We start from the raw sequence: 12,202 nt of genomic DNA on the forward strand, positions 1-12,202 counted from the left end.
AACTCATATTATGTGAATTCTAGGTATGCAGAAAAGCCAAGCACAGTTTTCCCAGGCACCTTCGGAGGCACTTCTTCACACTGTGAGATGAGGTGACGCTGGTGTCTGACAGCAGCTTAGTGCAGTTTAATCACACTTTGGAGTGAGGCGTTCTGGTGCAACCTCACCCTTGCCACTACACAAGTCCTCAGGCAAATGAAGTTACTACGTTCAGATTTGACCAACAAAATGAGGAACTCTGTGAAGTGAAATTATGTTGAAATAAACAGCATCTTAGCCTAGCAGTCCAGTTTTCTGAACGGCCCTTCCTAGGCAATACTCAGCTCTGGAAGCATTGCCTCTTTCCTCCTGATTCCCTGTTTCTTCTTGTAGCTGAAGTCATACTTTTCTATTCAGTATTTTCTCAGTTTAATTACATCTGCAACTGTCAAGGAACTTCATTTACTAATGAGGTTAACTTCAACAAATGGTAAATTTGAAGTATAAACAATACATTTTAAGGATACCCAGACAGCTCCAGCAGCACAGCTAGAAATAAAGTAACTGCTGCTCTCCTCTGTAGCACTTTGTTCAGGTCAGGAAAGCAATATAAGTTTCTGGGAAGTTTGGCCATACACAGTTTGGCTGTGCATGTATAAGAAGGCTTTTCAGCAGCTGCGAAGAAAGTCTGGCCCATTATCAAGCTTTCTCCTTACAGTACATAAGGTTGAGGAACAGTGCTTCCCACTGTAAGGGAATTTAAACCAAAAGTCAGAGATGACTGTCAAGTGTCCACAACGAATTTGCACTGAGAGTCCAGTCCCATCACACCTCTTCACTAATTCTTCACACAGCTTCCACCAGGGTTTAAGGTGTTGGAGGAAAGTGCTCTTCCTCCTCAACCCAGACATCTGCATGTTTCATCCCAGCACTGCTAAGCACGAAAGAGCCTTCCCAGCTTCTCATCATCCAACTCTGCTCATCTCCCATCATCTTCTCAGCCTGGTCACTGCCTAGGATGCACACTGCTGCTTTCAACCAGGACATTATACATTTCATTATACATCAGCAATGGTTTTACTGCCTCTCCCACTCACTCTGCCAGCACTCCCTGTTTTCATTCTTTGATGGAGGCTCAGAGTGGCCACACAGCAGCCATTAGACAGATAAAAGCTTCAGTCCTACAGATGTGACTACTAGACATGTAGACGTGTGTTAAATTAGGAATGACAGCTCTGAAGTCACACAGCACAATCTGCAATAAGCAACTAGCATTTCACACAGTGGACCAGCTCCAAGTTAGCTATAATATTGTGCTCATTGCCTGTAAAGAAGCTAATGCCAGGATGAGTTACCAGAAAAATTTCTTCTCCTCATTTAGTCTGTTATCTCACTTTTGCAAACATCTGTGGACTCTGATTTGTACTACATTATCTTTTGGGATTATGTGCTCTCTTTTTCTGGTAAACTATTTGCCTTAGCATGGTAAATGGATTCTTTTAGCAGACCCAACAATCTACAATTCATGTTCACAGGTATAAGCAATGTTGAATTACTGCATGAATAAAGGCACTTTGAGAAACACCATCATCTTGATTGTACTGAACTCTCAAGAAGCATTTCTGACAAAGGTTTGACCTACCATGCAAGTCAACTTGATGTCTACCAGGAACAATCACACAGATTACAAAAGTTGGCAAAGCTAGAAAAGGAGAGAATAGGGCCAGGTTAGGTCAGAGCAGCAACTTGCTCCTATCAAATGGTGTTAATCTCAAGCAGGATCAGATATATCAGAACAAAGAGAGGGCCAGTCCCTCTACATGATGCCTGATTTTCCACCTATTTCTAGGTTGTGTTCACACTCCACACTGAAATTCATAGAGCCAAGACGTCAGTGCTGGGACTGATTGGTTGCAGAGACATGTCCCAACAACCTTAAAACCTTTGCCATAAATAACAGATTTCTGACTGCAAGCTCATGTTTGAGGAATATATAAGTATTTTAGAAATAATGGAAATGTATCAGAGTGTTAAGTCTGCTGCATAGTAGAGAAAACAAAAATACCCTGCTACTGTAAATGAGGGATAGAGCTTTATAGATGTTTGTCTTGGTTTATAACCAAACAAATGACACTTTCTAGATAAATAAGTTAGCCCATATAAGTTATCCATTCTTAAACAGTGATAAGGACAAAGGGGAATCAAGGCAAGATTGGTCTAAAATACACGACAACTTCACACAGCTCAATCTTGTCTGCAGAAAGAGACAGCTGGCAGCAAAGTCTTCTTTGCTGGAGGTTAATAGCCTGGATGCCAAATGTGTAACACAATGTGGCTGCAAATAGAGAGTCATGGAAACAGGCACAGGAGAGTATTTCATACTGGAAGGCAAGATCAGTATGTCAGAGATATCTACAGGCAAACTGCCTTGCTTTAGTAATACTTATCGTGTTACAACTGAAGCCTCAAAATCCAAGGGGCTGTGATCATAATGCTGCCAAGGCCAGCAATGGGTGTTGACTTTAGTCTGTGCTAAGCACATCCAGGCAGATGGCAGCAGCAAAGCCCTGGGGGCCACAAACCCCTGTCCCAGCAATGCCACCATGGGGCCAGTCTCCAGCTCCCCACGGCTCTGCCCTATTGGGGAGGTGCCCAGTGCACAGGGCTGGGGCTGCAGGCATTTTTTGGCTTTAGGAAGACATATGCCAACATATCACATCTTTCCACTCCAGAACACAGAGCAATATGAATTTTCAATTGCTGTTACACCCTCTCCTCCCCCTCCTCTCCAGCACTGGAACCACTGAAAAAAATATAAAATGTAGCTGTAACAGCACTAGGACCAAAGCAGATTTTGCTTGTTTAAGTTTTATTCATGTGTAGTGGTGCAGTATCAGTTTTAGCAATCCCAACAAATGCTCCAATGGGTATCATTTTGGTGAATCTTCTTTTGCCAAATCAGTGCAGCTGCCTGTGGCTGTTTCATCTGAAACAGCTGCCAAGGCTGACAAGAGGTGGCTGAGCAAGAGGCGGTAGATGTCTAGTGCTGGTGCACATCTGCGGTGGAGGGAGGGAACCGTGCTATGCCTTTACATTGGCTGCGATCTGGGTTTTGTAGTGTGAATAGATGCAGCTCCAGCTGCTCCCACCACCAAGGGGCAGAGATGTCAGATGCTAAAAGCAGCATCTGACCTAAGGTATGGACGTTAAATGCTGAGATCCAAAAGAAGGATAGAAAAATATCCATCAATAATGAACATAAGGGAAAAAACAGGTTTGAGTGATGGTGTAAGGAGCAGGAAATTGTGTGCAAGGAACAGTAGTGAAAATTAGTGGTCACACAGGCAACAGTCAAATTCTCCTTTATATAAGCTGGTTGGAGCAAGATAATTCAAAGAGAATTTCCTTGGCACTAAGGAAACAAAGTTAAGCAGAATCCAAACCACGGAAAATGATGAGGAAAAAGAAAGCTGTAGGAAATGAGGTGGAAACTAGCAAACAAGAAGAAAAAAAGGATAGCCAGACCAGGCAGAACTGGGATTAGTTTCCCCCACTCATAATTGCTGTCTTGTCACACTGGCACTGTTCAGCATTTTTTTCTTCCTGATCTTTTGCAAATCTGAGTGCTGAGCTTTTCTGCTTTATCCTGAGAGCTGCTCTGTCCATCAGTTACTCAGGAAATATTGTTTCTTGGTTATAAACATATAGATATTGAACCAAACTATATCATTTGGGACAAAGATCACTGCAAAGTCCCTAAAACCTGGAGGGGGGCAAACACAGCATGCATTTAGGTCCAAAGTTTCAGTAAAATCCCTACTTCACACAGTATTGAAGATCATTACATTAACACTTGAGTAAAGACAGAATAGATGCTATTATGACTCAGTAGTAATCATTCCTGTGAACAGCTTTTGCAAATCCCACTCTGTCATTCCCACGGTCAAAAATGCAGTAAAATGCAGACATGAAGACATCTCCTAAAATCCACAGTGGGCCAGTGCGAGTGGGGATGTCGAGAGACTGAAAGCCACTCATGCAGAAGGTTTGGTCGTCAATAGACTCCTGAAAGGGAAAGCATGTGTCCTTGCAGCAGCCTGCTCCAGCCCCAGCTTGGGAAGCAAGGAATAGGGAGCAGGAGGCTGCAGATACACACCTTTAGGATGTATTGTTCTGCTGTCAGCTTGTACTCGTGGTGTCCAATCGTGAAGCTTATGTGAGGCAGGCTTGACAATCTTCTGCAGTCTACAAGAAACTGTATGCGATGCACTGATTGAGACGAGATCAGTTTGTCTTTTTTTAATTATTGCCCTTCGAATTCAAGAGTTTTGCAGCAGGTAATGGTGAATTTACTACAGAGAAACAGCATCAGGTTGACTTATAGCCCAAGACTGCCCTCCGGCTTTCCAATTCCTGTACTTGGTCAAACCAGCCTAGCAGCCCAAACCACTGCACCAAAGCCCCTAGGGACCCAGGGCTGATGAAAATCCCTGCAAATCCCAAAGGGGAGGAGGTGAAGGGGGACTCTGATGTCCTGCCTGTACAACTCAGAAAGAAAACTGAGTGTGTGATCCCCAGCAAGTCTACATTAACAAGGTCTGCTGAGCAAAAGTCCACCAACACTCTGGCTTTGACCGGCCGGAGGGAGCTGCCTCCAGCCATGCAGGAAGCACCCTATGGCTGCAGCTCACCACACGTCCTCCTGTAACACCATCATTTTAGGGAAAAAATAAGCTAGGGAGGAATAGAGCACTTTATACTTATACTCTGCCTTAGAGTGGAATTTAAAGAGCAGAAGGACTAAATTCTTGCATGGTCATTAATTTCCATAAATAATACATTCACTTACAGTAACACAGAAGATAATTTCCTGGCCTTTCTAGTTATTTCATGAAATAACTGGTGTGTTAAATGGTCCTGCAGAATGCTCCAAGTCTCAAAGGGATCATTGTTATAAGCTGTAGTGTTTAAAGTCATTGTTTTAGAGGCTTCCTTGAAGGAAAAATCTGCTCTTTGCTGTTTTTCAATCTGCTTTATGAAACCATAACCCTTAATCTTGTGTACACTTACCAGGTGTCATACCATTAGAACAAAATAAACCATGGGATAAAGAGGACAAGGGTAAAAAAAGCCAGTATAATGGTTTGCAGGATACAAGAAGCAAGACATAATTCCTTTACATACATAAAAAATTAATCTTTGCTGGAAAGAGATGAAAGTTCTCATAAAATCACTGATGGATACACTCATTTTTACTGGGATAAATTTGAGCCAATTTATTCTGTCTGTCTGTGATTGCTAAAAGATCAGTCATAGAAAGTCTTATTTTCAGGATACTTTTTTGCAGAATCTGAGATGCCAGCTGTGTTCTTATGCCAGCACTGGAGTATGTAAACTTTTACTGCAATGACCTGTTCCTTGTTTATATTATGCTAGTATAAGTACATTGGAAATACATATTTTATCTATATTCATTAGTGTGTACCAATATAAAAACAACTTGCTATCAAAGCATGCTCTTTGGGATGTGTCTGAAAATTTGAACAAAATCAAAATTAAAGGTTTAATTGAAAAGAATCAGGAGCTTCAGGAATCACACATTTGTCACTGGAGTCCTCCTATTAAAAAGTGAGGTGGATTAAGAGTCCACTTTCATCTTTGCTCTTTGCCCAGTGCACTGGGCAACTGTAATACTCTTCATTTTCTTCCGAGAGCATTTTTGGGTCAGGATAAAGACAAATGCAAAGTTAACAGGACCCATATGGGGCAGCTTTACTTGGGGCACTGGTGCTGTGGCAACGTGCTAGTGATCTACGGGAGTCAGCCAAGGGCCAGCAATAAGGCACAGTAGAAGTAAGCTGCCCTTTCCCTGGAGGCAGGGATAGGAAGGAGTGGTGGGGAGCGTCAACAAGGGGGATGCAGGAGAGAGCAGCAGGTAAGGAGGAAGGCAGCAAGGGGTAAGAGGAATAAGGTTCAGGAGGAAGAATAAGAGACAGTAAGTCTTGTTCTGCACCCTGTGACTCATCTGCCAGGAGCCACTGTTGTGAGTGACAGTGACGCGCACCCCTCCCAGGAGCCCTGCACGACACCACCTGCTCCATGGCAAGGTGACAATGAGAGGTCTTGCCAGTGAAGCCACAGTTGGGCTGTCATTAAAATACCATTCCCTTTCCATTTGATGCTGAAGTGGCTGGCCATCATCACCAACCCCCTCCTGTCTTGGGAGAGCCAACAGCTATAACTGGAGACACTGAAAATCCTCTGATCTTCCAAAAGAAAATTATCTCTCATGCAGAGTACAGATCAATTCCTCAAACAAATGTACTCCCTATTTCCTTACATACCAGTTCTGAGTATGGTAGAAGAGGTGACTGTTTGGGAGGAGGTCTGGGGCAGGAAGGCAGATAGGTCAAAAACAGATTGGCTCTGAGTTCAGTGCTATTCTGGAAACAAGGCTTTTGTTGAGACCTTTCTAACCAATTATTTTGATTATTTTCTCACCCTATAAGCTCTTTGCACCAAATACCAGTTTCCCTTCCCATCTGGCTGTTTTCTGTCTGTACAGTTTTTACCTCTCCAGTATTTGATGGACTTGCCCCGATATACTCCTGTAATCGCCTGATTTGTGAAGAGGGTCCAGTGATAAGAGAAGTGCCTGAGTCAACGATGGCTTCACAGCCATGGGAGCAAAATGCCACCCGGCCCTGGATCTTTATACTGCAAGTGAAAAACAAAGCATCTTTAAGCAAATGGCATATGCACTGTGACTGAAACATCATATTATTGCTAGCTAAAGTACCAGAGGACAGACTGAAGTTACTGCAAGGTAAAAGTGACAGGGCAAGAGGAAATGGCCTGAAGTTGCACCAAGGTAGGTTTAGATGGGATATTAGGAAAAACTTCACAGAAAGGGTTGTAAAGCATTGAAACTGGCTGCTCAGTGAAGTGGAAGAGTCACCATTCCTGAAAGTGTTCAAAAGACATGTGGATATGGCACTTGAGGACATGGTTTAGCGTTGCACATGGTGATGGTGCTGGGTTGATAGTTGGACTTGATAATCTTTGAGGTCTTTTCCAGCCTTAACGATTAAAACTAGCTGCCAAGCTTTGCTAAAGACAAGAATGTCTGTGGATCCACTTTTCTCTCTTGGGACTCCTAATCACTAATCATTTGCTGCCTGCTGATGAATTTGTCCTCACCCACAGATATGTATTCTCATCAATTTAGGCAGCATGCTAGAGGAAGAACAAAGGAACACTGACTGCTTGGACCAAAGTTAGCAGGAAAGATGAGAGCAGGACCCAGAGCTGGATTCAGTTTGTGGGTGCCTTAACCTCTTAACAGTTAAAATATACTAATATGTTCTCTCAGAAACCAGCCATCCATGTCACAGCAGATTTAGAGAGCTAACAAACCCCAATCTCATCCTATTGTACCCCCTCTTTGAGAGGCACAAGGATAAAACACTGCAGCTGAGTCCTCTGCACCTGCATCACTAGGTGTTTCTATCTCTGCAGGTTTTACATGGGGAGGCAGATTTCACCAGGTTTTTCATACATACATACATACATACACATATACATACTTGTTCACATGTATTTGCCAGTAGCTTTTCTCAGTGACTGGGACCCAGTGGATTGAACCTTTGTAGAGAGAATGGTCTATCCCCCCCAGAATCAACTCACCACCATTCTCAGTGTCATCTCCTCTGAAAGAAGAAGACAAGATAACACAGACATGGGAGTGTGCCAGCATGCATGAGATTGCTCTTAAAAAGCAAAAGACAAATCACATCCCTTTCTAAATTCAGATATGGATGGCTGAAAGGGATTATTCCTAAATTATCAGTGCATATGTCCCAAACAACATCTGAGAAGACTGAGAAGACATCTGAGTAGACTGCCAAGGTAGGCATCAGGAACAGGTTGAGACAGTTGCTACTCTCACCTCAAAATAAACACTAGAGAAATTGGTGGAGTTGTGGCTAGGTCCAGAGTAGGGAACAACTTTTTTCTGGAATGTGACTACTTGGGTGTAGGACAGCATTTCTGTTCATCTTCATGGGCCAGAAGGAAACCTCTGGCAATAGACATGGTGAGTCTGAGCTGGGAGCTTTTCTTTTCTTTGAGACCAGCTCAACAAGAATAAATCTATCCAAAAAGTCATGGTCCTCCCCATAACAGTTTTTCTTTTTATGCTATATTTGTCAGTGTCAAATTGGGAAAAAAACCCAACATCAAGAACCAAAAAAATGGGGGAATTTACTTTCTGGAGTTGAAGCTTTATACAGAGGCACAGTTGTTACTATCAACAATTAAAATAAATTTACTTCTTTTTTGGCAGTGCCATTTTAAAGACTGACCTTTTCAGATAGAAAGAGAAGACCGGCTCCTCTACCAAGTGCTGGTTCATGATGCTGTCAAACACAGGCAGAGCATTGCCCACTGCTAAGGAGGGGTAGCCTAAGCCCAGCACGCCATCAAAATGGGCAAGGACAAAAGTTGTTCCTGGCTCAAACACTGACTCGCCAAAGTCCTGTCCCTTGATGGAGATGTTACTTATCTGTTTGGTTCAAAAGAAAATAAATAAATTAAAAAAATATATAAGAACTTTGAAAGTAATGACACCATCAATTACAAGAAATTAGCCACATTTCAGATCCATATAAATGGATTCATTCAGTTTATAAAACCTGGATATCCTTGTGTGACTTGCATCAATATAACAGGTGCCCATTTGGCAGGTAGGTTGCACCAATTCCTTAGAATGCCTTACTTTTGAGGCTGCTTGTTCATTAACCCAGACAGACAAAGACCCAAGAAGACAAGCAGAAATGAAAACAAAATCTTAGGGATTTGTCTTGATAGCCCAAAGCTGGAGCAGCACCTGGAGCAGTACATGGCTAGGTGGGACCTCACCCTACCCTTGCCTAAACTAGGCAAAGTTTTCCAGAGCAAGGCCAGTATCTGAACTGCCTGAAAACAGTTGACCTGGAGGCTGACACCCATTTTAGGTGGATGCTCACCTGCAGCGTGTCTTTGCCAGCAATGCCCAGAAGCTGTCCCGAGCCGTACTGCAAGGAGAAGGCTTCCCCTCCGTGCTCATACGAATCCGACTTGAAGGACTTAAATTTCTGGTGCACCCCTACATGAAACAAATTATATCTTTGCACTGAGGGAAGGTCCCAGCAATGTACCTGCTCCCCAGTGCAGAACCTGATGAGATTTTTGCTTCTCTTATGAGAAAAGTATCTATAGAAATACTGCAGGCACCTCAGTTCCCCTGCAGGGCACACCAGTTTTTCTGTACCTGAGAGGTTATTTTGCATTTTAAAGACAAATTAAAACAAAAATAGGCATTTCCACCAGTTCTGGCAGCTCTCCCAGGTCTATTTTCATGCCTGTTACATCAGGCACCTTGTGGTCTGGAAGGACAGCTGGCAGCTGCAGCTGGCACCTGTCGTGGCTGCAGGATGACATGAGGGGCAGAGGCAGAGGAGAAAACTGGGGAGAGGAGACCAGCCCTAAGGGATGCTCCAAATCCTTCCCTTCCAAATCTCTGCTGCAGGCAAGCTCCTTGGGAAAAGAGAAGTGGTCAAAGTATCCAAGACATGAGGAGCACAAGGGAGAATAATGTTTCTTACTGCACGCCTCGCTGATGCAATAAGCAGAAGGGACCCAAAAATTGGAGGAGCCGGTGTCAAACACGACGGTGAACCTCTGTGGGGGCGTGCCGACATTCACCACTCCGTAGTACTGCGCCTGGGGGAGGAACAGCCCCGTCAGCTCCCAGCTGCCTCCACGGAGCTATTCCTGGGGAAGAAGCATACTTGGGAGCATCACACAATGCTTTCTCAGGGGGGTCTGTGCAATTTCATTTAAACGTAAATGCACACCACAGGCAAGTGTGTCTGGTTCCATGAGTGGCTTCAGGCAGCAGATTTCACTCCAGCTGAATGCACAATGGTGAGGCATTTTTAAAGCCTTTTAAGTAAATATTCAGTTGAATCAACAAACCCTCTTGCACCGGTTTCAGAGGTGGCAAGGTCATCCCCAAGACAAGCTCTCACATGACCATACAGTCTTTCAGGTTGTTCCTTACTGATGTCAGTAAGAAATCAGTGTTGCAAAGTCAGCACGATCTGACTCTGCTGGCTTCAGAGGGCTCTGACCGGTGGCACAAACAATCATATGTGGCTAGCCTTTTTCCCTTGTAATTAGCATAGCTAGTCAAAAAAGTATTGTGTTGCACAAACTGTTCCTAATGTACTGAACAAAGTTCATCCAGCGGATGAAGAAACCACTGACCATCCCTGGATACCAATTGAGACCGAGATAATCTGTGAACACGTGAATGATGGAGTGCAGTGCTTATCCACATCCCGTATACAAGTGTTTAAGTGCTCCTATCTGGCCCTGGAAGAGCACTTCAGCATTAAGAGATCTATTTTTAGGAAGAGGCATTTCTGGAATTCAACCACAGATAGAAAAGCAATAGCTAGTGCCAAGCTTTGTGCAGCAATACAAATATTTGAATATGTACCTTCAAGTGCATACTTCTTAATTAATACACTGAAGTTTCTGACCCTGCAGTTTATGATCTGAATGAGATAATCTTGAAAAGGCAAGCAAGTATGCCATTTAAGGGAATATCCAGTTATATAGCAGAATTTTATTCCCTCTTGTATTAAACCTTTATCAATGAATCTGTAAATTGAGGCAGCTCTAAGGGATGTTCATAAAAAACCAAACAACAACAACAACCAACCAACCAAAATATCAGCCAGAAAAACCACAAACGCACTGCAATAAAACCTCCACAAAGCTGTTCCTGGTGCTACATGGGTATGCTAGGGAAGGGGGTTTTGATTCATCATTTTGAGATTTATCCCTCTTTGAAATAAGCTTTAAAGCAGTCTGAAATGTTTGTTCTTCTTCACATAGGTATTTCTTTAAGGCCCTCAAGTGTCAGAAGTTCTTGCTGAACGAATTTGGTCTTCCCTTCCATTCTGTTCTCTATTCAGATGCAGCCTTTACAACACTTCTGCAACTTAGTTTTCCTTTAGATAAGCACAACACAAGAATCAAGTAAAACAGAAAACAGAGACTATTCAAATGGATAAAATGCTAAACCCAGGAAAGATACCTTACAAAATGGTTGACCTGTTGACTTGCCTGCCTGAGATCCAATGAATCTCATGTATTTTCTTTTTAAGTTTAGATGGTAAATTCAGCCAGGTTAGTATGAGGCCCAGGTCAGTCTCCAGTATTTAATACACACTAAACTCCAGAGATAAAAGCAGAAAAATAAAAAACTCTACTTAGATTTATTATCACTGACTCCCCGTGACCAAATAAATGAGATTTGGGGGATATTTTTTTTATAACACACAAACATCCTAGTTTCTGATAAATAGAATACCACTAAGTGAAGAAATCAGATTCTGCTACCAAAAACCTGATAGTTCACCAAGACTGATACAGCCAAACCCGTTATTTCTCTGGGGACCCAACCAAGCTGAATACAGATCTATACAAAAATAAAACTTATCGCAGGACTATCACTGCTAGACTACATCAGCTTTCTACCCAGGTCACAAGCTAACCTAGATCTAGACGTGCTTTGTTTTGCAGACTGGCAAACCGGTTTTTTATAATCTAATATTTATAGCTTAGAGCAACAAGACATCTCAAGCCCTATAATTTCATTGAGAGACTAGATTTGAAATATGCTGGGAAAAAATCTGCCTTCAGTAGAACAATGAGTCCTAACGATTGCATTACCAAAACTGTACTTACATTCATGTAATCATATAGCCTTTCTGAAGCAGTTCCTACTGATAAAGCAATATCTGCAGGGAAGCAATGCAGATATCTTCGGGCAAAAACATCAGGGTGGTGGTTCCTCCAAAAGTCCTCTAATTCTCCCTTTTCTTTCAGCTGTTTCTTGATAGATTTGAATCGAATCAGGGGGATTCTATGCAAATAAAATAAACACACAAAATAATAACTGGTTCTTCATTCTAGAACTCTCATATACTCTTTTCTTTAAAAAATGTTTCTTTTTTGAGACAAGTAGCAATAGGCACAGGTCATCCTGGGAAGCCAGCTGACACATAATGCCAGATGTGTTTTCTTACCGTTCCATGGCCAGGATGAATGGGATGTAAACCACAGCCAACAGTATCACTCTCATGGTTCCAAGTGGCTCAGAGTCTGACAT

At 42.7% G+C, this 12,202-nt stretch overlaps 1 protein-coding gene across 1 annotated transcript; it reads right to left on the bottom strand.

Annotated features, from left to right (window-relative positions):
• Positions 1-3,843: 3,843 nt before the first annotated feature.
• LOC113988384 (cathepsin E-A-like) lies at positions 3,844-12,202 on the bottom strand. The gene is made up of 9 exons (XM_027721918.2): positions 12,120-12,202; positions 11,779-11,956; positions 9,624-9,741; positions 9,006-9,124; positions 8,343-8,542; positions 7,566-7,688; positions 6,552-6,696; positions 4,136-4,234; positions 3,844-4,044 (listed from the first exon to the last, which is right to left on the bottom strand). Exons 1-9 carry the CDS (start codon positions 12,200-12,202, stop codon positions 3,865-3,867), a joined length of 1,245 nt encoding a protein of 414 aa, XP_027577719.1. The 3' UTR covers positions 3,844-3,864.

Source organism: Pipra filicauda, unplaced genomic scaffold (assembly GCF_003945595.2).
Source record: "Pipra filicauda isolate LSUMZ 115617 unplaced genomic scaffold, ASM394559v2 scaffold93_size3172892_pilon, whole genome shotgun sequence".
NCBI lineage: Eukaryota > Metazoa > Chordata > Aves > Passeriformes > Pipridae > Pipra > Pipra filicauda.